This window comes from Heterodontus francisci, chromosome 8 (genome assembly GCF_036365525.1).
Source record: "Heterodontus francisci isolate sHetFra1 chromosome 8, sHetFra1.hap1, whole genome shotgun sequence".
NCBI lineage: Eukaryota > Metazoa > Chordata > Chondrichthyes > Heterodontiformes > Heterodontidae > Heterodontus > Heterodontus francisci.
Window position 1 is genome coordinate 9,929,181 of NC_090378.1, and position 26,988 is coordinate 9,956,168.

The following is a 26,988-nucleotide window of genomic DNA, read 5'->3' on the forward strand; positions in this document are numbered from 1 at the left end:
CACCACAGACCCTATCTCAGTCAAGACCAGGGTCAAGCAAGGCTGTGTCATCACACCGACCCTCTTCTCCATTTTCCTTGCTGCAATGCTATATCTCACTTTCAGCAAAATATCTGCCAACATGGAGATAATCTACAGAACAGACAGGAAACCGTTCAACCTACGCCACCTTCAAACCAAAACCAAAATCACTCCAACCTATGTCATAGAGCATCAGGATGCAGATGACGCTTTTGTGTGTGTTCACTCTGAAACCGAGTTCCAAATCATTGTCGACTCCTGCTCCAGCCAGGACGGAATTCCCGCTAAAATTCTAAACTAGAGCACAGAGGCCTCTTGACACAAATACATGGACTTATCTCCCTCATCTGGAAGGAGGAGAGCATGCCAGGAGATCTCTGACATGTCCTAATTCTGACCATCTTAAAAAAGGCCACAAGTCCGACTGTAGTAACTACAGAGGGGTATCCCTGCTGTCCGCCACAGAGAAGGTCATCATAAGAGTCCTTCTCAACCACCTCCTCCCTGTGGCTGAACAGCTCCTACTGGAATCACAATGTGGATTCCATCCATCAAGAGGCACAGTGGACATGATCTTCACAGCAAGACAACTCCAAGAAAAATGTAGGGAGCAGCAGCAACCTTTATACATGGCCTTCTTTAACCTCACAAAGTCTTTTGACTCTATCAACTGGGAGGGATTATGGAACATCCTCCTCAAACGTGGCTGCCTGGAGAAATTCGTCACCATCCTCCACCTGTTGCATGTCGACATGCAAGCTGTAATCCTTGCCAACGAGTCTGCCACTGACCCAATCCGAGTGCAAACTGGGGTCAAACAAGGCTGTGTCATCGCACCAACACTGTTTTTCATTTTCCTGACTGCAACACTCCACCTCATCTCCATGAAGCTCCCTGTTGGAGTAGATCAACTCTGCTTCTCTCTCCACAGATGCTGTCAGACCTGATGAGTATTTAAATCATTTGTTGTTTTTATTTCAGATTTCCAGCTCCTGCAGTATTTTGCTTTTATTTTATCCTTGCTGGGAGGTTTGCTAGTGCTGTTGGGGACGGGTGGTTAAACTAATTTGGCAAGGGGATGGGAGACAGAGTGGAGGTACAGTAGGGGAAGATGCACAGCCAACGATAGAAGAGAATTTAAGTCAGTCTGGAAGGCAGAGCAAATATCGACCTGTTAAGGCACAAGCGAATAATGCAAGGTTGGATTGCATCTATTTTAACGCAAGGAGTCTTACAAGTAAGGCAGATGAATTGAGGGCGTTGATTAACGCATGGGAATAAGGTATTATTGCTATCACAGAGACATGGTTGAGGGAAGGGCAGGATTGGCAGCTCAATATTCCAGGTGTGACGGGGGTGGGGGTGTAAAAGAGGAGGTAACATTGCACTTTTGATGAAGATGTCAATTACTGAAGTAAGGAGGGATGATATCTAAGAAGGTTCCTCAAATGAGGCCATATGGGTAGATCTTAAAAATAAATAGGGGGTAATCACTTTGCTGGGAGTGTACATCCGGCTTGTAAACAGTCAGGGAGAGATAGAGCAGCAGATATGTTGGCAAATCTCAGAGAAGTGTAAAAATAATAGGGTAATAATAGTCAGAGATTGCAACTTCCCCAATATTAACTGGGATCGTCTTAGTGCAAAAGGCTTAAAGGGGCGGAATTCTTAAAATGCATCCAGAAAAGGTTCTTGAGCCAGTAGTAGAAAGTCCTACAAGAGAAGGGGCGGTACTGGACCTAATCCTAGGGAATGAAGCCAGATAAGTGGTAGAAGTGTCAGTCGGGGAGCATTTTGGGGGTAGTGACCATAACTCTGTTAGATTTAAGGTAGTTATGGAAAAGGACAAAGATAGACCGGAAATAAAGGTACTGAATTGGGGAACGGCCGATTTCAATATGATAAAACAGGATCTGGCCAAAGTGGACTGGGAGCAGCTACTTGTAGGAAAGTCTACATCAGACCAGTGGGAGCCATTCAAAGAAGAAATAGTGAGAGTTCAGAGACAACATGTTCCCGTAAAGGTGAAGGGTAGGGCAAACAATTCCAGGGAACCCTGGATGTCAAGGGATATAGAGGATTGGATAAGGAAAAAAAGGAGACTTTTGGCAAATTCAGAGGGCTGAAAACAACGGAGGCACTAGAGGAGTATAGAAAGTATAGGGGGGTACTTAAAAAAGTAATTAGGAGAGTGAAGAGGGGACATGAAAAAACTTTGGCGGACAGCATAAAGGAAAATTCCAAAACATTTTATAAGTATATTAAGGGAAAGAGGATAACCAGGGAAAGAGTAGCACCCATTGGGGAGCAAAGTGGCAATCTGTGTGTGGAGCTGGAGGATGTAGGTGAGGTTTTGAATGATTACTTTTCATCTGTGACCACTATGAAGAAGGATGATGTAGGTGTAGATCAGAGAGGGGGATTGTGACATACTTGAACAAATTAGCATTGAAAGGGAGAACGTTTTAGCGGGCTTAAAAGTGGATAAGTCCCCAGAGATGTATCCCAGGTTGTTGTGCAAGGCAAGGGAGGAGATAGCAGGGCTCTGACACATATTTTCAAATCCTCTCTGGACACAGGAGAGGTACCAGAGGCCTGGAGGACAGCGAATGTGGTACCTTTATTCAAGAAGGGTAGTAGGGATAAACCAGGTAATTACAGGACAGTGAGTCTAACATCAGTGGTAGGGGAAATATTGGAAATAATTCTGAAGGACAGGATTATTCTCCACTTGGAGAGACAGGGATTAATCAGGGATAGTCAGCATGGCTTTGTCAAGAGGAGATCGTGTCTAACAAATCTGATTGCATTTTTCGAGGAGGTGAGGGGAAAGCAGTTGATGTAGTCTACATGGACGTCAGTAAGGCTTTTGATAAGGTCCCACATGGGAGATTGATTAGGAAGGTAAGAGCCCATGGGATCCAGGGCAATTTGGCAAATTGGATTCAAAATTAGCTTAGTGGCAGGAGACAGTGGGTGATGGTCGAGGGTTGTTTTGCGATTGGAAGCCTGTGACCAGTGGTGTACCACAGGGATCGGTGCTGGAACCCTTGCTGTTTGTAGTGTACATTAATGATTTAGATGTGAATATAGAAGGTATGATCAGTAAGTTCGCGGATGACACAAAAACTGGTGGAGTCGTAAATAATGAGGAGGAACGCCTTAGATTACAGGATGATATGGATGCGCTGGTAAGATGGGCAGAGCAGTGGCAGATGGAATTTAATCCTGAGAAGTGTTCGGCCTCTGTGTCCAGTTCTGGGCACCACACTTGAGGAATGATGTGAAATCATTAGAGAGAGTACAGAAAAGAATCACGAGAATGAGGAACTTCAGTTCAGGGGATGGATTGGAGAAGTTGGGACTGTTTTCCTTGGTGAAGTTGAAGAGGAGATTTGATAGAGGCATTAAAAATCATGAGGGGTCTGGACAGCACAGGTAGGGAAAAACTATTCTCACTGATGGAAGGATCGAGAACAAGGTGGCAGAGATTTAAGGTAATTGGCAAAAGAAGCAATGGAGACATCAGGAAAAACTTTTTCACGCAGCGATTGATTCGGATTTGGAATGCACTGCCCAGGACTGTGGTTGAGGCAGGTTCAATAGAGGCATTCAAGAGGGAATTGGATTATTATCTGAAAAGGAAGAATGTGCAGGGATATGGGGAGAAGGCAGGGGAGTGGCACGAGGTAACTTGCCCCTTAGGTGAGCTAGCGCAGATAAGATGGACCAAATGGTCTCCTTCTGTGCTGTAACAATTCTGTCATTCTGTGAAAAGTTATTATATGCAATATTGCTACTACCTCCTACATTACTGCGAGATGAGCAACATCCTCTTCTCTAATGGTCAGAGATAAGAAATAGCATTTAGTACGTCGGCCATGACCTCTGCCTCCACAAGAAGTTCACTTTTTGGCCCCCAATCAGCCTCATTCTTCCATTGACTACTCTCTTACTACATGTTTATAAAAAACTTTTAGGTTTCCTTTTATGTTAACCACTAATCTCATGTCCCTCATTTCTTTTTAGATCTCTTTATTTTCTGTATTCAGCTCGATTCTCTACAGTATTACCCACCGTATTGTTATAAGCTCCATTTTTTCTGTTTCTTGTTATCTCTATGTCTTTAGTCATCCAGGAGGCTTTGAATTCATTTCCTTTCCCCTCATGGGAATGTCTACTCTGTACTTGAACCATCTCCGATTTGAAAGCATCGCATTGTTCAGTTACAGCTTTACTGAACAATTTTCAATTCTAATCCACCTGGGCTAGATCCCTTTTTGAATCACTGAAATTAGTCCTCCTCCAGTTAAAGAATCTTTATGCTGGTTGTCCCTTGTCTTTTTTCCAGACTATTCTTAACCCATTATTATGATCACTGTTGCCCAAATGATCCTCAACTTAAACTTGCTCCACTTGCCCCACTTTATTCCTGAGAGCTCGATCCTGCACTGCTTCCATCCTTGTTGGGCTGGAAACACACTGATCAACAACACTTGTATTTATATAGTGCCTTTAACACAGGAAAACATCCCAAGGTGCTTCACAGGAGTGTTATCAAACAAAATTTGACACCATAGAATCATAGAATGATTACTGCAGAGATGGAGCCCATTCGGCCCATTGTGTTTGTGCCAGCTCTCTGCAACAGCGATTCAGCTATCCCCACTCCCCCGTCTTTTCCCCATGGCGCTGCCTTCACACAGAAGATATTCGGACAGGTGACCAATAGCTTGGTCAAAGAGGTAGGTTTTAGGAAGTGTCAGAAAGGAGGAGAGAGAGAAAATGAGGATTCAGAAATGAATGAGTTTAGGGTCTAGGATGATGAAGACACTGCCACCAATGGTGGGATGATATAAAGCAGGGATGCGCAGGATGCATCTGTACGGCTTTAGGAATTCTCAAACTTTCAAGGTTTTGCTGCAAAGACAGTGTTGTAGTTTAAATTATTTATAGTTTGACAGGGATAAAGAAAGGTAACTTTTATGATCACTGAAAGAGGTCGTTTCCTTCTGCCTTCTTTACCTTCATCTCGAATTGACTGGGTTTTTGCAAATTCCATACCAGAATTGTACTCTTATCAAGGAACTGGTTAGACCCATAATATTACATACAAAGTTACTGAAACTATATTGTTACAGAAGAAATTTGTATCAGGAATAAAGAATGATAATTCTCGCTGGGTAGAATTACAAATACAGAGAATATGAGAGAAATACCCAACTGCAATCCACCCGACCCCAATGGTGAGTTTTTCACATTAGAAATAAGGAGGGAAGGTGATTAACAAAGGACAACTACATATATGTGCAAAGATTACATCGATGGGAATTCTTTTCTAACCAGATCCACAATTGTTTAATATTTCCACAATTTTCACTTGCCTCGAGCAACAGAATTAAAACACTTACTTTGAAAACAGCATTTTATTTTGTGAAATACATATTCATGGGAAGATTCAATTTGTCTTTCAGGAATAGGCAATTGTAAATCTCTCATGAAGATTAAAATGCAAATAGTTACAGTGTTTGTATTATTACAATTAAAAAGCAAGCAGCAAAAAGAGGACACTATTTGTGGTCCATTCACACCCCTTAATGGAGGAAACTGAACATTAAAAACTTATCTTCTTTGGCCTCCTTATCTCGAGAGACGATGGGTAAGCGCCTGGAGGTGGAAAAACTTATCTAACTTCAAAGTAATAACATATGGCAAAATAAAATCATAGTAATTCATGGTTGAGAATGAAGATGTGTGTAAAACAGACAGCACGTGTGTATGTCACAATTGATAAATTACGCAACGGGAAAGTTGAATTGTTCCCTGAATTGTAAGTGTTTAGTGGCAACAAATTTTAGCCAACACTGTCATTAAACATTATGGTAACTAATGCAGTTTTGGTGCATTTTGTAAACAATTTAAGATGCCTGAAGGGACCAGATCTTGGAGTGTAAATCATATTTATACATTTGCTTTTCATTGAATAGGAATTGATTGATGAGATAAAATATTAAATTTGTTCCCTAGATCTGCATTTGTTAAATTTCTAAGGTTGGAGGTGAGCTCACTTTTTGTTGTGTTTATTTGCAAAAGTAAAAAATCACATTATGAGAAGACTAAATACTTTAAGTTCTCCATTTTCCTCGGATCGGGCACAGAGCATTCCACATTTCTTCAGTTTGCATTGCTGTTGTAGGATCAGCAGTGTAGTTTAGGGGATTTGCAGTCCACGCGCCTATGCCACGGAGTTTTAGTTTCTTCATGATCAGTGATTTTAGTGAAAGGCTCTCTGGATCATCATACCAAACCTCATGGTTTGTATTAACCTGCCAAAAAAGCCAAAGAGAGTTAGACAGATAGGAGGTAAGTTTGGATCAATGCTGAACATCTTCAACAACACTATTTAAAATACATGAAACTTGTACTGGCATTAAAGGATAAGTTTAGGTGGATCAAGCGAATGAAACATATAAAGGTAGGATATTTCCAGATTGGTGAGTCATCCCAGAGTCGAATAGTCGGATGCCATGCGAGTCTGTGATATGTAAGCATTCTTGGAAATTTGTCGACAGCAGGCGTCACACAGCTTTTTCAGCAAAAGGGTGTAGTAACAGGTCTGCTTGGATTTTGAAATAGCAGTCGAACAGTAGAAGCTCTCTTGAGATTTCAGGATCTCCCAAAAACACAAAAGGCAACAAGACTTACGCTTGAGGCAGGGATTCTTCAGATTGAAGACAGTAGAAATCTGTTACCTTTAAAATGCAAGGGATTTCTCTCTGCAAAGCACTATGCCTCCACAGAGTGAAGCAATTCCTCTGTTCCTGGGTCTTTTCTCTCTCTTCAGGCAGGTCCAAACCACACCGATAAAGTAGAATTTCTTTCCAAGAGATGCAAGGCTTCTTTTGCAGAGAGTGGTAACACGTTTTTGGGTTTTCCTCTCTTTCCAGGAAAGGTAAAACAAAGATTTCAAAGCCTGCTCCTTGTAGAGTCCACGGGTTTCTTATAATCCCAAAATGAAACTAAAATCTTTCAACAAACAAGTCACAAGACAGTCATAAATCTTTCTGGTTGATTGGAAGCAAGTATTACAGTCTGTGGACACAGTTTAAACTCCAAGGGCTGGATTTTACTTTGCCACCATCGAGTGCAGTGGCGGCCGTAAAAGATGGTGGCCTGCACGCGCTGCTTTCACTCCGCAGAGCTGCTGCGATATTATATACTTTTATACCCCCCAGAATAAAGCACACTAAAAAAGGATTCTTTAAATGAAAACAAAATTAACTATTTATTAATAAACCAATTTTTAAACAATAATGAAATGAATCTATATACATGAACAGCCTTTACAACTCCTTATTCTTCCTAACCCTTATGCACACACAGATACATTCAAAACAAAATGGTTAACCAGGGAAAATGGATATTGATTTTACAATGCTTTCTTTGAAACAATAACTTCAGGAAGGATATTGCTGGATTGGTGAGCTGTCCCAGAGTCGAATAGTCAGATGCCACTTGAAGTCTCTCCAGGTGAGCTTGATAAACAGTCTGTGTTGGGTAGGTGTTAAAGGCAATTTGTCTGCAGCAGGCGTCACACAGATCTTTCAGCTTTATGTATAGCAACAGGTCTACTTAAATTTTAAAGCAGCACTCTGACAGTCGAAACTTCCTTGAAATTTCAGGAACTTGCAATAACACAAAATGCAACAAGACTAATTCTTGAGGCAGGGATTTTTGAGACTGGAGGCAACAGCAACCTGCCACACCTGAAACACATGGCTTCCTTTCTCAACAGAGTGTAGCAACTCCTCTTTCCCTGGGACTTTTCTCTCACTTCAGGCAGGTAAAAACCACACCTGTGGTTTTACTGTGAGAGTAGGTCTTTTTTCTGGTCTATCAGAAAATCACAGCCCCAGTTCACTACTAGCTGCTCCCTGGTCTGGTTCTCTCTGCAGACCTGACGAAAAGCTTTCAACAACAACCAAGTCACAAGACAATCGTAAATCTTTCTGTTGCTTGGATGCAAGTTTTACAGCCTGCACTGCAAACACCAAGTGTCAAAATTTAGTGCTCACAGAAAAACCCTCTTCTCCCAGCTTTCAAAGGCACACAGACCTCTTAATTTTGAAATAAAACAAATCTTTGATGACACCAGGCCCTGCTGGAATCAAGGTCCATGGCGGGCCTTATACGGGGCAATGTTGATGCTGCCTCCCGCCACAGATCCCGACGTGGATGCCCCTATAAAATCCAGCCCCAAGTGTCAGCAGTGTTCACAGAAAATCCCCATTTCCCAGCTTTAAACACCACACAGAATTCCCAGTTTAAAAAAAAACAAAACTCTTGTGACAATATGAGTGTCACTGGCAAGTCCAGCATTTTTGCCAATCCCTAATTGCCCATGAGAAGATGGTGGTGAGCCAGTCCATGTGGTGTGGTTACATTTACACTGCTGCAATGTCGGCTGTTTCAGGATTTTGACCCAGTGACAGTGAGGGAACAGCGACATTGTTCCAAGTCAGGATGTTTTTGACTGGGATAGGAACTTGCAGGTGATGGTGTTCCCATGCCTCTAGTGCCCTTGTCCTTCCAGGTGCTAGAGGTCGTGGGTTTGGAAGGTGCTGTCGAAGGAGGCTTGGCGAATTGCAACAGTTCATCTTGTAGATGGTACACAACTGTTGCCACTGTGTGCTGGCGGTGGAGCGAATGAATGTTTAAGGTAGCAGATGGGGTGCCAATCAATGAACTGCTTTGTTCTGGATGGTGTCAAAGTTTGATCTTTTTGAATGCTGTTGGAGCTGCACTCGTCCAAACAAGTGCAGAGTATTCCAGCACACTCCGGACTTGTGCCTTGTAGATGGTGGACAGGCTTTGGGGAGTCAGGATTCTCAGCCTCTGACCTGCTCTTGTAGCCATGGTATTTATATGGCTATTCCAGTTCAGTTTCTGGTCAATTGTAACCCCCAGGATGTTGATCGTGGGGGATTCAGCAATTGTAATGCCATTGAATGTCAACAGGAGATGGTTAGATTCTCTCTTGTTAGAGATGGTCATTGCCTGGCACTTGTGTGGCACGAATGTTACTTGCCACTTATCAGCCCAAGCCTACATGTTTTCCAGGTTTTTCTGCATTTCTACATGGACTGCTTCAGTATCTGAGGAGTCACAAATGGTGCTGAACACTGTGCAATCATCAGCGAATATCTCCACTGTCACCTTATGATTGAAGGAAGGTCATTGATGAAGCAGCTGAAGATGGTTGGGCCGAGGACACTACCCTGAGGAACCCCTGCAGTGATGTCCTGGAGCTGAGTCAGGAGGTGAGTTACTCGCCTCGGAATTCCCAGCCTCTGACCTGCTCTTGTAGCCACAATATTTATATGGCTGGTCCAGTTCAGTTTCTGCTCAATGGTGACCTGCAGGATGGTAATGGTTGTGGTTGCAGTGATGGGAATGCTGTTGAATGTCAAGGGAGATGGTTTGATTTGCTCTTTTTGGAGTTGGCCATTGCTTGGCACTTGTATGGTGCAAATTGTACTCGCCACTTAGCAGCTCACGCCTGAATGCTGTCCAGATCTTGCTGCATGCAGGTATGGACTGCTTCAGTAAATGAGGAGTTCCGAATGGTTCTGAGCACTGTGCAATCATCAGTGAACCTTCCCACTTCTGACCTTATCATGGAGGGAAGGCCATTGATGAAGATGTTGAAGATGGTTGGGCCGAGGACACTACCCTGAGGAACTCCAGTAGCAATGTCCTGGAGCCGAGATGATTGGCCACCAACGACACAAGTATCTTCCTTTGTGCTAAGTACGACTCCATCCAGTGGAGAGTTTCCACTCCGATTCCCATCGACTTCAATTTTGTTGGGGCTCCTTGATGCCACACTTGGTCAAATGCTGCCTTGATGTCAAGGGCAGTCACTCTCACCTCACCTCTGGAATTCAGCTATTTTGTCCATGTTTGGAACAAGGCTGTAATGAGGTCAGAAGCTGAGTGACCCTGGTGGAACCCAAACTGAGCAGCAGTGAGCAGGTTATTGCTGAGTAAGTGTCACTTGATAGCACTGTCAACGACGTCTTCCATCACTTCTCTGTTAATCGAGAGTAGAATGATTGGGCGGTAATGGACCGGATTGGATTTGTCCCGCTTTTCGTGGGCAGGATCTAGCTATTTCCCCTTGTCATTCAATGGCATTACGATTGCTGAATCCCCCACTATCAACATCCTATAGGTTTCAATTGACCAGAAACTGAACTGGACCAGCCATGTAAGTACCATGCCTACAAGAGCAGGTCAGAGGCTAGGAATCCTGCAGTGAGTAACTCACCTCCTGACTCCCCAAATCCTGTCCACCATCTACAAGGCACAAGTCAGGAGTGTGATGAAATACTGTCCACTTGCCTTGATGTGTGCAGCTCCAACAACACTCAAGAAGCTCGACACCATCCAGGATAAAGCATCTTGTTGTTGTTGTGGGGTATTCCCAAGCACAGAGGCACCTGCCGTAAATATCATAATGTTTAAATATTATTTGAGTAACCAGTAACATATAATATTAGTGAACAGTGAGGAGGGTGCTAAGCACCATGGGGCTCAGTTAACTTGACCACATTCCACAGGAGCGGATTAATCCAATCTCAAACAAAAGGCTGATTAAAATGAAAAGCAGACGCCCTTGTGGAATGCTGACAAAGGTGTGAGCCTGTAACGAGGTGAAAACATCATGAGTAATCCCCTATCTGTGTATGGGCCGGTCATGCAGCCCCTCTATGCCTAGTAACCGCTTCTATTGGCTCTAATTATCAATGTATATAATCAATAATCTTCTGCGACCCTGATATCCTGATCACCCAGCCTGAGCCTGAATTAAGAAGACTGAGTCCCACGTGATGGCCAGGATTTAAGTGGGCGAAGGGAACGAAGGGGGCAAGGGGGAGTTGGCTGGAGCCTGATCCCGAACTTGAGAACAGGATTCGGCAGTCGTTAATGCCATCAGGAATACCGGGTGAGTATCTTTAAAGCTTATCCCGGGGCCGGGTGGTGTTTCGCGACCGACGAATGCCAAGTTTGTGAACAGGATCTGAACAATGGTCAAACGGTGGCAGGTAGTTCGTTAAGAGACGTAGGCGCTGTCAGGGAGGGTTTGGAATATATGTATGCGTATATATATCATAAGCTTGTTGTATGAAATATGGACAGACTTGTGACCCGACAGTTAGCCAGGAGACGGTCTACTACAAGTTGCGCTAGGTTAAAAGCAGACCTCTGAGAGTAGATTCTAATGGTTCTAATCCTACCCAATTATGGCCAGTGAAAAGATAGAGCTCGAGTGGGGACCGGAGGGGTCCCTTACCTGCTACCTGGCAGAGAAACATAAAAAGTTAATAGGAAAGATGATTGACTCAGTTTGGAATCCCCACGACCCTGCCGCAAAACAAAGGGAGTGGTGACAAAAAGAAGAAAAGCATTCACTAAGTTTATGGCAGAGTGACATAAAAGACTATGTTTTCGAGTAAAAACAAGTTACTGTCTTTGATTCGACTGTGAGAATGTTGGAAGCGTCCATGAATGAATTGAATGTCTGGGCTGTACAGCTTGTGTTCTGTAAAACTTGTGTTCTGCAGAACTGACTGTCGTTAACGCTTTGTTGTCTGGCTTTAATGTTGAAAGCATGAGTCTATTAAGTTGTTTGGAATTGAATGGGTGAGAAAAGTGATTATTGAGTGTGTTCATTTCGATTTAGGATTGTGCACCCAGGAATAGGATATAAAATTGAATTATATTTTAAGTAAAAATTTTATTTTGATTTTAAAAGTTGGTTTTGCAACTGTGAAAAGGCAATGAACAATTTTCTAAGAGATAAGCTTCAGCCTTGAAGGTCTGAAGATGTCTGGCAGAAATCCAATTTGAAGTTTAAAACACTGCTTTAGTTGGAAACTTTGCTATTGCTTTATTTTGCATTCTAAACTTGAAGACATGTTTTACTGACTGTTTTTCAGTAGCAAATGTCAAAAGATTGAATATTGTTTTAAGGGAGAGAAGGATAAGCAAAGGAGATAATGGGAAAGATTAAAGTTTGTGTAAGGAGCTGGTGTTAAATCTTTTGTTGTAAGAATGTTAAATAACATTTTCTTTAGTTTTTGGTTTTATTACAGTCATTTGAAAAGGCGCCCGAAGAAAGAAGAAAAATGACGTAACTTACCTATCTTTTTTTTAAAAAGCACGTGCTATTCTGTTCTGTGTGTAGTTAATAAGTATTATAAGTTAATAAGTCTGAATTAAATTAATACTGTTAAGGTTAATTGACCTGTTAAGTTGGAAAAAAAATGGAAATGTCATTTGCAACCACAATGAACTTTCAAGTTTAGCATGTCGAGTTTTGGGGGAGTCTTAAGTTCCGGACATAGGACTCACTCATATTACATCAGCAGTTTTGATTTTTAAATATTTATTGCAGTGAATTGGAATTTAGAATCATCTTTGTTGTAAAAAAAATCCTTGGATTAGAAACCTCTTACAAAAGATGCTAAAAGTTTGGAAACAATTGGAGTTTAATCTAAAATGCTGTCTTTCCTGATGGAGATGGTTTCCTTTGAAGTTGATAATGTTACTAAAGATTTTGTTGTTTGAAAATCCTAAGGATACCAAAAAACATTTAAAATGGAGTTTAGTTCTTTTCGATAGGGAAAAAAAAAGGGTTACGTAAAGCGACGCAGCGGAGAATGCTTTGCTCCGCCCCCTTGGAGACAAGCAAGAAATTAACCTTGCTGCAACTATCGTTATCAATGAGACAAAGTGCTTGAGAAGGAGAAATAGTTGCAAGCACTTCTGTCTTTAATGTAAAAAAAAATGCAATACCACCAAGTCTGGGCATAAGAAATTGGAATCGATAAACAAAATTAAATTGATATGAGTGGTTATTTAAAGCATTCAAAGGGAAATTTACTGTTATTTGAATTTGGAATAATCTGAGATGTCGAAAATCCAGGTTTAATTTGGCAAGTTATTGAAGGAATTAAAATGTCATCTAAGGTAAAAAAAAACAATATACAGTAATGCCTGGAATCAAATGGAAATGTTTGATTTCTGTTTAAAGGAATTATGAATATTGATTGTAAAGGTTCTCCAGGGTTCAAAATGAAATAGAATTATAATTAATAGGAATTGGCAATTAGATCTGGCTGATGCAAGAGCTAATAAAGGAATTCTGGGTATAAACAAATGGTGAAATTAGAATTCAAACAGCTAAAATAATATCGTGTGAAATTTCCAAGTCTAGAATTTTACAGTGAAAGTCAGGAAAGTGTAGATAAGACTGGCAATTGTTAGTTTTCTCTTGGAGATATGAGTTTTTAGGAGAGCTACATTTGAAAGTCTGGCCATTTTTGATCTTTTGATAAGATCACCTGACGAACGGGTCTCAAACATGTTTACTGACTTGAGAAACAGCATGGCATGAAATGTTTAATGCAGCCAGTGCAGTGAGACAACTCACATAGAGAAAATGACTTTATAATAATCAGGATGAATTAAACACCTTAATAATGACAGGAAGGGCAATGAGGTTGCCAGGGCATGTCATAGCAGGTAGTGAGGAAATAGGACCCGCAAGAGAAAGGGTTGAAAGATTTTTGAAGGAGTTGTGCAGACAACTGCACAAGGTGAGGCAGGAGGTTCTATAGAAACATGATAGAGGAACAGACAAAGGTGCCTGTTGTGGGAGACAAAGTAATGGTAAAGGGAAGGGCCGACGGAAACATTGGTCCCAACTGAAGGTATATAAAGACAACAGCAAATGATAGACTCCGAAATAAACACCACCTGGTACGTAAAGAGATACCAGGAATGGAAGAATACACTTGAGAATGGACTACTCGGGGGGCTGGGAATAATGGTAGTGTTGATAGGCATTTGGATTATTATTAGATGTGCTACTAACTGGGCAAAGATTGTGGGGAACGAAGCCCGAGCGTGATGGGACCATATAGATAATTTCGAAAGAGTAGAGATGATAAGAATATAAATTAACTACTGGATTCCCCAGGACATGTTCGGTCCCCACAGGTAGACATGTATCCCTCATCGGGGGATACTCACAACATGGACAAGTACTAACACCTGGTGACCACCAGGGCAGTGTGTTTAAATTACAGATATAACCACTAGTGGCGAATGGGAAAGAACCGCACTGCAGTGGCTGTGGGGCCTGATGCTAATATCCGGAGAGGAAGAACAAAGACCCGGTAATGGATGCACAACGGATTAATGAAAGGAGTATTAATTTGGACCATATGAACTATGGGGCATTGCACAACATGTTGGATGGGAAGTGTATAACGGTGAGTAAACCTACTTGAATGCATGACTTACGGTGAATCCGCGCAAAGATGCAGTACGTGTACGGTGTTCCACAGATGACCGTGCTAACTGCGTGACCAGACAGAAAGGGAAAGGGGTAACTGAGAGCTGTGTCTTTGGAATTGTTTGTGCCCCTCCCATTGGGCAACAGATGATAAGAAAAGTTGAAAGGAATATGTATAGTGTGTTAAGTAAGGTTGTAATGCAGCAGGCTGCCGATGCCATGGGTGCCGTCAGATTTCGAGGTCAGAATCAACTTTATAGAACAAAGAGGGGGATAGTTAATGACGTTGCTACCGGATTCAATACCGGTGCCTCCATAGTAAACTCATTAGATATACAAGGTCTGAATGAAAAGATGGAACACCTTAAAGGAGTCATGAAGGGACTCTTAAAGAGAGCAGAGAAAAATCAGGAGGATCAGACCAATCTGGGAGAAGAGGGCATGGAGATACAATTAGACGGAATTACGATATTAGAGGCACATGCCAGAACCGTCAACCACCTCATAGATAGAGAACGGGAAGATGCCGGAAAATTAAGACAGGGGCAACTCTGCCACGCTTATGGCTTATGGATGGTCGGACAAATACGACACAATCTCGATCAGATCCAAAGGGGGGAGGTGCCCGATTGGATAGACAGCCCACATTTGGCTCAGCTGGCCGAGAGGAAGGGGACACTGGACAACTGTACACTGAAAGGACTCACCAGAGTATATCCAGTGATCCCAGACTGCGAAATGGGCAAAGATACCGGAGTGGGGGTAGTCCTGATGATCCCCACAGTAACATGGGACTCAGGGCCATTTCCCCAATACCAATTGGAAAATATTGGGGTCATATGGGGTAACACCTCCCTCCGTTACTATTTAACTGAAACCTCTGCCATACTCAGGAACAATACATTATATGGAATTTCCCTTACGGGATGCAAGCAGAGGGGAGACATTACAGTATGTCCTCACCCTGTTTGACAGGGAGAATTGGGTGAATGTGGGTTCAATCGAACAGACGGTTGTGTCGTAGAGATCATACCTGCCCCAAAGCATTTTGCAAGAACAGGCTACGGAGGTAAAGGGAAATACTGCGTTTCCACCACAGAAAGTTCCTACCGCTACAATAATCTACAATGCCCTATCCCATTTTCTAATTTTTGCTTTAAGCCCTTACGACCAGTCACTATAGGGCAAGCCCGAATTATCCAGGTTCGGCGTCGAGGTACCAAGATCATTAACGTCACTGATCATCTCCATGACCACCTACAGGATTACAAGGAACCAGAACCAGTCCCCATCCCACACCTGGCCGAAGTACTAAGGGAATTAAGGCTCAGGGTGGGCCAATCCGTAAAACTCTACCACCAACTGCAGACAAAAATCAAAAAGCTGGAGAAAGATACGGATACAGAATTGCAGGACCGGAGTTGGTGGGAGAAGATGTGGGATTGGGGGTTGAACGTCAATATCCACCCTTGGATTAGGATAATTTCTCATGTGCTAGTCGGAATACAGTTAATACTGGCCATAACATGGGGCATACTGGCCTGCCGATCATACAGGCGCTATGTGCAGTGAAGGAGGATGAAAACCAGAGTAAAGGCAAGGGAGACAATTTGTCTATCTGGAGGGCTCAGTCAGGTGGATCACATTAATTTGATATAATGCGACCGGAATTCCTGAAATCACGTGACTGGCCACAACGTTTGAGGCAGGGAATACCGGGCGAGTGCAAAGGTTTAAGAAAAAAAAACAACAACAATAAATAGTGTCGGTTGAGAAGACTAGGGTTAGTCTCCTACCGAAAAGGGGGATTGTTGTAGGGTATTCCAAAGCGCAGAGGCACCTGCCGTAAAAATCATAATGTTTAAATATTATTTGAGTAACCAGTAACATATAATATTAGTGAACAGTGAGGAGGGTGCTAAGCACCATGGGGCTCAGTTAACTTGACCACATTCCACAGGAGCTGAGTAATCCAATCTCAAACAAAAGGCTAATTAAAATGAAAAGCAGACGCCCTTGTGGAATGCTGACAAAGGTGCTAGCCTGTAACGAGGTGAAAACATCATGAGTAATCCCCTATCTGTGTATGGGCCGGTCATGCAGCCCCTCTATGCCTAGTAACCGCTTCTATTGGCTCTAATAATCAATGTATATAATCGATAATCGTTGTGATTGGACCAAGTCCGGCCGGGATGGGCTGAGTAACTGTTTGAAAATGTATAAGTATTGATGATTTTCCTTTGTTCAGTGGAGAGGCATCTGGACAGCCCAGTGACCTGCACCCTGCTGGCGTAACTCAATAAACTGTTTGACATTGGAGCAGACCTGAGTGTCGAGTGAATCTTCTAGATTCATTCCCGCTAACAATGATTCTTCTAGATTCATTCCCGCTAACAGCACCCCATTCATACACATTCACTCCCTCCACCATTGACGCACAGTGGCAGTAGTGGGTAACATCTACAAGATGCACTGCAGCAACGCACCAAGGCTCCTTCGACAGCACCTTCCAAACCCGTGACATCTACCACCTAGAAGGACAAAGGCAGCAGATGCATGGGAACACCACCATTTGCAAGTTCCTCTCCAAGTCACACACCATGCTGACTTGGAACTATATCGCTGATCTTTCACTGTTGCTGGGTCAAAATCCTGGAATGCCCTTCCTAACAGCATTGTGGGTGTATCTAACCTACATGGACTACAGTGCTTTAACAACTGTATTGGAACAGCTTGGTGAGGGGCAAGGCTAGTTCTGGAGCACAAGTCTTCGGTGCTACAGAGGGGATGTGTCAGGGCCTATGGAATTTGCTGTATCCAGTGCCTTCTGCCATTTCTTGATATCACCTGGAGTGAATCAAATTAGCTGAAGACTGGTATCTATAATGCTGCAAACCACAGGAGGAGGCTGAGATGAATCTTTCACTCGGCACTTCTGGCTTAAGATGGTTGTAAATGCTTCAGCCTTGCCTTTTGCACTGATATGTAAACCACTGGAACCTAACTTGTACTTTATTTTTGTTCTTTCATTGGATGTGGGTGTCACTGGTAAGGCCGGCATTTGTTGCCTATCTCTAACTGCTCTTGGACTGAGTAGCTTGCTCGGCCCTTTCAGAAGACAATTAAGAATCAACCACATTGCTGTGGGTCTGGAATCACATGTTGGCCAGACTAGGTAAGGACAGCAGATTTCCTTCCCGAAAGGACCAAATGGTTTCATGGTCACTATTAGACTAGCTTTCTTAATTCCATATTTATAACTGAATTCAAATTTTCACCATCTGCCATGATGGGATTCGAACCAATGTCCCCAGTGCATTAGTCTAGGCCTCTAGATTACTAGTCCAGTGACATTACCACCATCTCCCCCTTTATTAATCTGCAAAGTGCATTAGCACATTAACACATCACACGAGTAGAACTGAAAATAGAAACTAATTCTCAAAAAGTCTCACCACTGATCCTTCAGCACAAGCACAGGATCACAGAGTGGTTCAGTGGTTAGCACTGCAGCCTCACAGCTCCAGCAACCTGGGTTCAGTTCAGGGTACTATCTGTGCAAAGTTTGCAAGTTTCCCTGTGATTGTGTGGATTTCTACTGGTTGCTTTGGTTTCCTCCCACAGCCAAAACCTTGCAGGTTGATAGGTAAATTGGCCATTGTAAATTGTCCCAGTGTAGGTAGGAGAATTGAGGGAAGTTGGGGATGTGGTAGGGAATATTGGATGAGTATAAGTTGATGGTTGGCACAGACTATGTGGGCCAATGTGTCTGTTTCAGTGCTGTATCTCTGTGACCTTGAACGCAACTGTTTTAATTCTTTAAACTCCTAAAATTGAGGAAGGACCGTGGGATAGTGTACAAATAATTTAATAGTTTCATGATGCCATTAAATTAGTGTAAGTTTGTTCATCTGACTGAATTAAGCATTCATTCACAAACACCCCACAACATAATTTCAAGTCAATTACATAACTATGTTACGGCATTTGAAAGAAACTTATTGTGTGAAACCCTTGTGATGATTTAAACAGATATGATCAAATTCAGTATGAAGGACATTCTTTAGCTTCTTGGAGGAACAGCTCCAAGGAAATTCCCAGTCAATCTTTTTAACACCAAAAACAATGAACTCATCTGGATACTGTGCAACATATGAACACAAGGCACATGTTAACAGGACAAATATATTCCTCAAAATTGTCATGATGACTGTGACTGTTTGCCTTGATTAACATGAGTACATAATTACTATAGATATATTTATATAAAGCTTCTGGAGAAACTATTTGCATCTAAATAGCACCGTTCACCACCTCAGACCACTCCAAAGCACTGTACAGCTGATGAAGTGCTTTTGAAATGTAGTGACTGTTGTAATGTAGGAAATGCAGCAGACAATTTGCACAGAGCAAGATCCCACAAACAGCATGTGATAATGATCAGATAATCTTTTAGTGATGTTGGTTGAGGGATAAATATTGCCCAGGACACCAGGGAGGACACCTCCACTCTTCCTCAAAATAGTGCTATTGGAACATTTATGTCCACCTCAGAGGACGGATAGGGCCTCAGTTTAACTTCATATCTGAAAAACAACACCTCCGACAGTGTCTGCAACTGGTTTTTCACAATGTTTTAACAAGGTGAACTGGTTTTGGTGCTTTGCTTCTCAACTCCCATTTTCTTGTCAATTCTCCAACTACACACATTTCCGACTGTACAAACTGGACATTTTGAACTTTGCTGAATCCTGTACACAGAGAATACTGAATCATGAAACCCTGCAATGTTCACATTCTACAAAGAATGTTGAAATGCACAGGTCTCCACTGTGCTTTGATTGATAGTCTTACCCTGTAGACAAAATATGGGGATTTGTAATCATCATCCCAATATCTGCCAGTAATTGATCTGGGCAGCTGCTGCCTGATCTCACTGTATGAAATCCGTCTTCCAACTTGAGAGCTGCAAGGAGCACCTCCGAGAGGAATCTTTTGCAATTCACATCTACCAGGCTGTAAAGTACAAAAGGATGAGAAATTATTACTTGTGAATATAGTTACTCTGCTAACTTCAAAAATGTAGTGACAGCATGACTGATCTCCCAGTGTATAGGCTCTGAGGGGCAATTAGGACTGAAGGATAATTGAGAATTTCAAAACTAAGCTCAATAGAATTTTGTTAGGTGGAGGTATTAATCGTGACAAAGTCAAGGCAGGTATATGGGATAAAAATCATTAACAACCAAACTGAGTGGTGGAACAGGCTTGAGTAATTGAATGGTCTACTGTATCTCCTGTGCTTCTTTGATTCCATGTGTGAAGGAATGAACTTTGAGAAAACAATTCAGAAGCTTAAGATTTACAGTCTAGAAGAATGCAGTTGTGGAAATGCCTCAGTGAAATGAAATATTAAATAGCATGGAAAAGGTAAGTCCAGACAGCAAGCCAACGGATACAAATGGAAATTAACAAAACTGTAAAACAGGGAATAAAAAAGCTGAATGTAAAAAACATCAAAGTTATTGAACTGGGCTACAAGCAAGCTAAACAAGGCAAAATACTGGGCTGTTTTCAAATACATTTAGATGCCCTGATTGGACAGTTAATGTGGACGAAGGATGTGTTTCAGGTGTATAAAAGCAAAATACTGCGGATGCTGGAAATCTGAAATAAAAGCAAGAAATGCTGGAACCACTCAGCAGGTCTGGCAGCATCTGTGGAAAGAGAAGCAGAGTTAACGTTTCAGGCATTGCAAGCAAAACATTTCATCTTACCTCATACAAGTGCTGGCAAGGATAGTCGTAACCAAACCATGGAACTCCCATCACCAGCTTTCTGGAATCAATACCCAGTTTGATATAAGCAGAGAGACCGAAATGGATAAAAATATGACAGTTTTAGATGAACATTGATATCCGGGAGGCAGACCCTGAACCAGAAGGTTTTAATGTACATACCTGAATAAACCTGGTGATAGGGAGCATTTGCTTTTGCAAAGCACTCATCCCACATTTGATACTGCAAATTATAGGACTTTACGAAGAAGAAGTCACAGGAATTTGCCATTTCCACATAATCATGGCATGGGTCATCTGGGCAGTCTGGAGCCCAAGGTACATTAAATGAGACCTAAGAAACAAATAATAATGAGAAGTTAACTTTATCTCACACCTTGGGCTGGATTTTTGTGGAGCCCGCGATGTCGGGATCCATGGTAGGGGGGAAGGGGGCATGAAGATTGCCCTGGATGAGGCCAGCCACGGACCTCGACATCGGCAGGGCCCAGCCCGATATTGCCGGCGGCAGCGAGGCCTCGTGGCGGCCCCCCCACCGTGTGGCGTCGTGATCACCATTTAAATATTTATATAAATGAACTCACCTGAATAAATGAGTCTCCCACTGACTCCTGAAATCCCGCTGTGATGTTCACCCCAGCGATTGGCACTGCCATGCCTTCGGATCCCTGTCTGGGGAAACGAGGCGCTGCACTGGTGGGGAAGGGGGAGAAGGTACATTTCTCAGTGCAGGTGGGGTGGGGGAGGGGCAGGGTCAAATGAACGTCACAGGTGTAGGGGATGGTGGGAAGGGATATAGTTTAAATTTTGTGCAGTTTTGGGGGGGAAGGTCAGATTGTGAAGGTAAATGTTTTGGGGTGAAAAGGGGAAATAATTAATCCAATTGATATTGGGGGTTGGGAGAGGAGCAAAAGAAAATTAATTCAATGTGACTTTAAATATTTCAATGTCCCGGATGGCTGACAGCCTTTTAAAAATGGTGTTAGCGCCTGTGCAGGGGCAGTTAATACCATTGCCGGGGACAGACAACCCACCCCCTCGATGGGATCGGGGTGGGGGCAGCCAGTATCAGCTATTTAAATGAGCTGCTGCACTTGGAATCACGGTGCCTCTCTGTCTGTGTGGACCGCCATTTATTTCACCTACCGCCGAAAATTCAGCCCCTTATTTTGGCTTTTACTCATAGTTATATGGTTTTTAATAAGCACTCCCTTCTCATGCAGGGTGCATGGGAGTTGTAAAATTCAACAGGGGAGAAATTCTACAATGTTCATGAATTTATAAAGTGGAACATGATAAAGTTGGGGAAAATAGTGAGTCTTAATTGTTAGGATCCTTGATTGTCTAAATATTAATCAGGAAGATTGGAAAAGCAATAGTGAGATGGAATTCACTGGGGGAACAGACAGGTGTTTCTGTGGCCACAGATGTGAATCCAGGATGTTATGTTGTCTCCCTGACACCAGGGTCATGGATGTCACTGAACAGTTGCAGAGCACTCTGACGGGGGAGGGTGAGCAACTAACGGTCGTGGTCCATATCAGTACCAACAACTCAGCTGGAAAGAGAGATGGGGTCCTGCAGGTAGAGTTCAGGGAGCTAGGAAAGAAACTCGCAAGCAGGAGCTCAAAGGTAGTAATCTCCAGATTACTCCCAGTATCATGTGCAAGTGAGTACAGAAATAGGAAGAAAGAGCAGATGAATCCATGACTGGAGAGATGGTGCAAGAGGAAATGCTTTAGATTCCTTGGACATTGGGACTGGTTCTGGGAGTTGGAACCTATGCAGGCTGGATGGGTTGCACCTGAAGAGAGCCAGGACCAATGTCCTTGCAGAGGGCGATTTGCTAGTGCGATTTGGGAAGGTTTAACCTGACTTGGCAGGGATGCGGAACCAGGTTGTAATATTAGAGAGAAAAAAACAAGGTACACAGAGAATTTGGAGAGACAGATAGCACTAGAATAGGAAATAGTGAGGCATTAGGTGGGGTCAGAGTAAGAGGGAATGTAAAAATGTCTAAATTAGGTTTATAGTGCATGAATGTGAATGCTTGGAGTGTGATAAATAAGGTTGGTGAGCTACAGGCGAGTGGAAGTATGATGTTGTGGTGATAATGAAGACCTGGCTCAAAAAAGGGCAGGACTGGATACTAAATATTCCTGGATACAAGATGTTCAGGAAAGATAGGGAAGGAAAGGTGGGAGAAGGGACAGCTGTATTGATTTGGGAGAACATTACAGTGCTGGAGAAAGAGGATGTCCTAGAGGGGTCAAGGACAGATTCTATTTGATTCGAGCTAATAAACAATAGAGGTACCCCATTACACTGATGGGTGTATTCTATAGACTACCAAATAGTGGTAAAGATATAGAGGAACAAATTTGCAGGGAAATTACAGACTGGGGCAAGAATTATAGAGTCATTATAATGGGGGACTTTAATTATCCTAATATAGACTCGGATAGTAGTAATGTAAAGGACAGAGAGGGGCAAGAGTTTCTGGAGTGTGTTCAGGAGAATTTTCTACATCAGTATGTTTCCAGTCCAACAAGGAAGGAGGCATTGCTGTATCTGGTTCTGGGGAATGAGGTGGGTCAAGTGGATCAAGTGTCAGCAGTGGAACATTTAGAGGACAGTGATCAGAGTATCATAAGGGTTAGGTTGGCTGTGGAAAAGTACAAGGAGCAATCCAGAAAGAAAATAATTAATAGGGGGAGTGTCAACATCAATGGGATGAGAACAGATCTGGAAAACATTTGATTAAATACCACATAAAAGGCTGGTTAATAAAACTCAGGCACATGGAATAGGAGGATCAGTGTCTAATTGGATATAAAATTGGCTTCATGGTAGATAACATTGAGTGGTGGAGACAGTCACTGCTTTTTTTGCTCATTATAAAGAACTTGGATCCTGGAATACAAAGCAAAATTTCAAAAATTTCCGATGATACCAATTTTGGAGGAGTGGCAAACAGTGAGGATGATATGAATCGCCTGCAACAGGACACAGATTGACTAGCACAGGGTGATCCAAACTTTTCACATGGGGGGGGGAGCACATTACAATTTTTGTCTTACGAAGTCGGTGGTGAGACAATTTCAGAAAGATAAAGGCATTAAAAAATTATCTTACTATTAATCAAAACAACAACAAATGTACGTTTTTGTGAGGAAGCTTTAAATGATAAGACTAATTTATTGACTTATTTTCTCTTCACTCTGTTGAACACTGATTTAGTGAGATACCTGGCATTTTTTGCTTGCACAAATGGTCAATGTTTGCCTGCACACTTGTAGTGATGAATAGTATTTCAGATAGATGTCATTCAGTCAGTGATCTTGATCACACTCTGCTCCTTTTTTCTCAGTCTTTCTCTCCCTATCTCCCCCCTCTCTGTGTTTCTCACCCTCTCTCTATTGTTCCCCCTTCTCTCTGTTTTTCCCCTCTCTATCCCCCACTTTCTCTTTCAGTCTCACCCTCTCTGCCCCCCTCTCTTGGCCCCACCTCTCTCTGTTCCTCTCTCTCTCCCCTTCTTTCTCCCTCTGTCCCATTTCTCTGTCTCTCTGTCCCCCTCAGTCTCTTTCTGACACCCACCCCCCCACCCCACTTTCTGGCCCCCTTTCTCTCTCTCTCTCTCTCTCTCTCCCTATATTATGTACAGTTCTGGTCCCCTTACTTGAGGAGGGATGTAGTTGCATTGGAGGCAGTTCAGAGGAGGTTCACGAGATTGATTCCAGAGATGAGAGATTTGTCTTCTGAAGAGAGATTGAGCAGTTTCGGCCTTTACTCTCTGGAGTTTAGAAGAATGAAAGGAGATCTAATTGAGGTATATAAGATGATTAAGGGGATTGACAAAGTAGACGTAGAGAGGATGTTTCCTCTTGTGGGCAATCTAGAATGAGCGGTCATAGTTTTCCGATAAGGGGTAGCAGATTTAAAACAGAGTCGAGGAGAAATTGCTTCTCTCAAAGGGTCGTGAGTCTGTGGAATTCACTACCCTCGAGTGCGGTGGATGTCGGGACATTGAGTAAATTTAAGGAGGAGATAGACAGATTTTTAATTAGTAAAGAGTTGAAGGGTTATGGAGAACGGGCAGGAAGGTGGTGTTGAGGCCGAGATGAGATCAGCCATGATCGTATTGAATGGTGGAGCAGGCTCGAGGGTCTGAATTGCCTACTCCTGCTCCTAGTTCTTATGTTCTCTCTGAGTCACTCTCCACCTCCCACCCTGTCCTCCCCCCTCATCTCTCTGTCCCCTTTTTTATCTCTCTCTCCCTCTGTCCCCCTTTCCCTCTCTCTCTCTGTCCCCCTCTCTCTTCCCCCTCTTTCTTCCCCCATCTCTCCCCCTCTATCTTTCTCTGTCCTTGCCCCTCTCCCTCTCTGTTCCTGCCCTCACTCTCTCTGTCCCCTCTCTCTGTCTTTGTCCCCCCTTTCTCCCTTTCTCTGTCCCCCTCTATTCCCCCCCCCCCCACCAAAGGGGTCAAGGGATATGGGGAGAAAGCGGGAACAGGGTACTGAATTAGACGATCAGCTATGATCTTTTTCTCAATGGTGGAGCAGGCCCGAAGGGCCGAATGGCCTACTCCTGCTCCTATTTTCTATGTTTCTGTGTTCCTATGTCTCTCTCTCCCCCTCTCGCATTCTCTGTCTCCCCCTCTCTCTCTCTGTACCTGCCCTCTCTCTCTGTCCCTCTTTCTCTCTCTCTGTCCCCCACCCCCTCTCAGACCTCTCTCTTTCTCTTCCTCCTCTCTCTCTGTCCCCTCTCTCTGTTCCCCCTCTCTCTCCCTGCACTCTCTTCCTCCTCTCTCTCTGTCATCCCCTCTCTCTGTCCTCTCTCTCTCTCTCTCTGCCTCTCTCTCTCTACCCCGCTCTCACTGTCCTTTCTCACTCTGTCCTTGCTCTCTCTCTCTCTCTGTCCACCCTCCCTCTCTCTCTGTTGCCCCTTCCTCTCTGTGTCCCCCTTCTCTCTATGCCCCTCTCTCTCTATCGCCCCTCTAGAACATAGAACATAGAGCATAGAAGATTACAGCGCAGTACAGGCCCTTCAGCCCTCGATGTTGCGCCGACCTGTGAAACCATCTGACCTACACTATTCCATTTTCATCCATATGTCTATCCAATGACCACTTAAATGCCCTTAAAGTTGGCGAGTCTACTACTGTTGCAGGCAGGGCGTTCCACGCCCCTACTACTCTCTGTATAAAGAAACTACCTCTGACATCTGTCCTATATCTATCACCCCTCAACTTAAAGCTATGTCCCCTCGTGTCCCATCCTGTCCAACCCTCTGATTATCTTATATGTCTCTATTAAGTCACCTCTTCTCCTCCTTCTCTCTAACGAAAACAACGTCAAGTCCCTCAGCCTTTCCTCGTAAGACCTTCCCTCCATACCAGGCAATATCCTAGTAAATCTCCTCTGCACCTTTTCCAAAGCTTCCACATCCTTCCTATAATGCGGTGACCAGAACTGCACGCAATACTCCAGGTGCGGCCGCACCAGAGTTCTGTACAGCTGCAGCATGACCTCGTGGCTCCTAAACTCGATCCCCCTACTAATAAAAGCTAACACACCATATGCCTTCTTAACAGCTCTATTAACCTGGGTGGCAACTTTCAGGGATTTATGCACCTGGACACCAAGATCTCTCTGCTCATCTACACTACCAAGAATCTTCCCATTAGCCCAGTATTCTGCAATCCTGTTACTCCTTCCGAAGTGAATCACCTCACACTTTTCCGCATTAAACTCCATTTGCCATCTCTCAGCCCAGCTCTGCAGCCTATCTATGTCCCTCTGTAACCTACAACATCCTTCGGCACTATCCACAACTCCACCGACCTTCGTGTCATCCGCAAATTTACTAACCCACCCTTCTACACCCTCATCCAGGTCATTTATAAAAATGACAAACAGCAGTGGCCCCAAAACAGATCCTTGCGGTACACCACTAGAAACTATACTCCAGGATGAACATTTGCCATCAGCCACCACCCTCTGTCTTCTTTCAGCTAGCCAATTTCTGATCCAAAGCACTAATTCACCTTCAATCCCATACTTCTGTATTTTCTGCAATAGCCTACCGTGGGGAACTTTATCAAATGCCTTACTGAAATCCATATAGACCACATCCACGGCTTTACCCTCATCCACCTGTTTGGTCACCTTGTCAGAAAACTCAATAAGGTTTGTGAGGCACGACCGACCCTTCACAAAACCGTGCTGACTATCTCTAATTAACTTATTCTTTTCAAGATGATTATAAATCCTATCTCTTATAACCTTTTCCAACATTTTACCAACAACCGAAGTAAGGCTCACAGGTCTATAATTACCAGGGCTGTCTCTCACTGTCTCCCTCTACCTGTCCCCTGCTCTCTCTGTCACCCTCTCTCTCTGTCCCCCCTTCTCTCTGTTCCCCCCTCTCTCTGTGTCTCCCATCTCTCTCTGCCTCCCTCTCCCCCCTCTGTTTCTTTCTCCCCCTCTCTCTGTGACTCCCCTCTCTCACTCTCTCTGTCCCTCTCTCTCTACTTCTTGCTATCACCCCCCCCCTCTCTCTCTCTCTCTCTCTGTCCATGCCCTCTCTCTTTCTCTGTTCCACCTCTCTATTTGCCCCCTCTCACTGTCCCTGCCCTATCTCTCTCTTCCCACTCTCTCTCTGCACTTCTCTCTCTCTCTCTCTCTGTTCCTGCCCCCTCTCTCTTTCTCTCTCTTCCCCCCTCTCACTGCCCCCTCTCTCTCCCCCTCTCTCTCTGCCACTCTCTCTCTCTCTCTGTCCCTGCCCCCTCTCTCTCTGACCCTG

The 26,988-nt window shown here is 43.4% G+C and overlaps 1 protein-coding gene across 1 annotated transcript; it reads right to left on the bottom strand.

Annotated features, from left to right (window-relative positions):
• Positions 1-6,146: 6,146 nt before the first annotated feature.
• Positions 6,147-20,840, bottom strand: LOC137373170 (di-N-acetylchitobiase-like). Its single transcript, XM_068038028.1, has 6 exons — positions 20,769-20,840; positions 20,349-20,518; positions 20,164-20,263; positions 19,241-19,402; positions 10,247-10,249; positions 6,147-6,347 (listed from the first exon to the last, which is right to left on the bottom strand). The coding sequence occupies exons 1-6, from the start codon at positions 20,838-20,840 to the stop codon at positions 6,147-6,149; spliced, it is 708 nt and encodes a 235-aa protein (XP_067894129.1).
• Positions 20,841-26,988: the final 6,148 nt, after the last annotated feature.

Excerpts from the sequence above, each read along its gene's own strand:
- LOC137373170 (XM_068038028.1), bottom strand. The coding sequence starts at position 20,840 with ATGGCAGTGCCAATCGCTGGGGTGAACATCACAGCGGGATTTCAGGAG. Across the intron at positions 20,264-20,348 it reads CCCTATCACCAGGTTTATTC|CGGTCTCTCTGCTTATATCA; the intron begins AGGTATGTACAT and ends TTTTATCCATTT. Across the intron at positions 19,403-20,163 it reads CTTGCCAGCACTTGTATGAG|CCTGGTAGATGTGAATTGCA; the intron begins GTAAGATGAAAT and ends TGTACTTTACAG.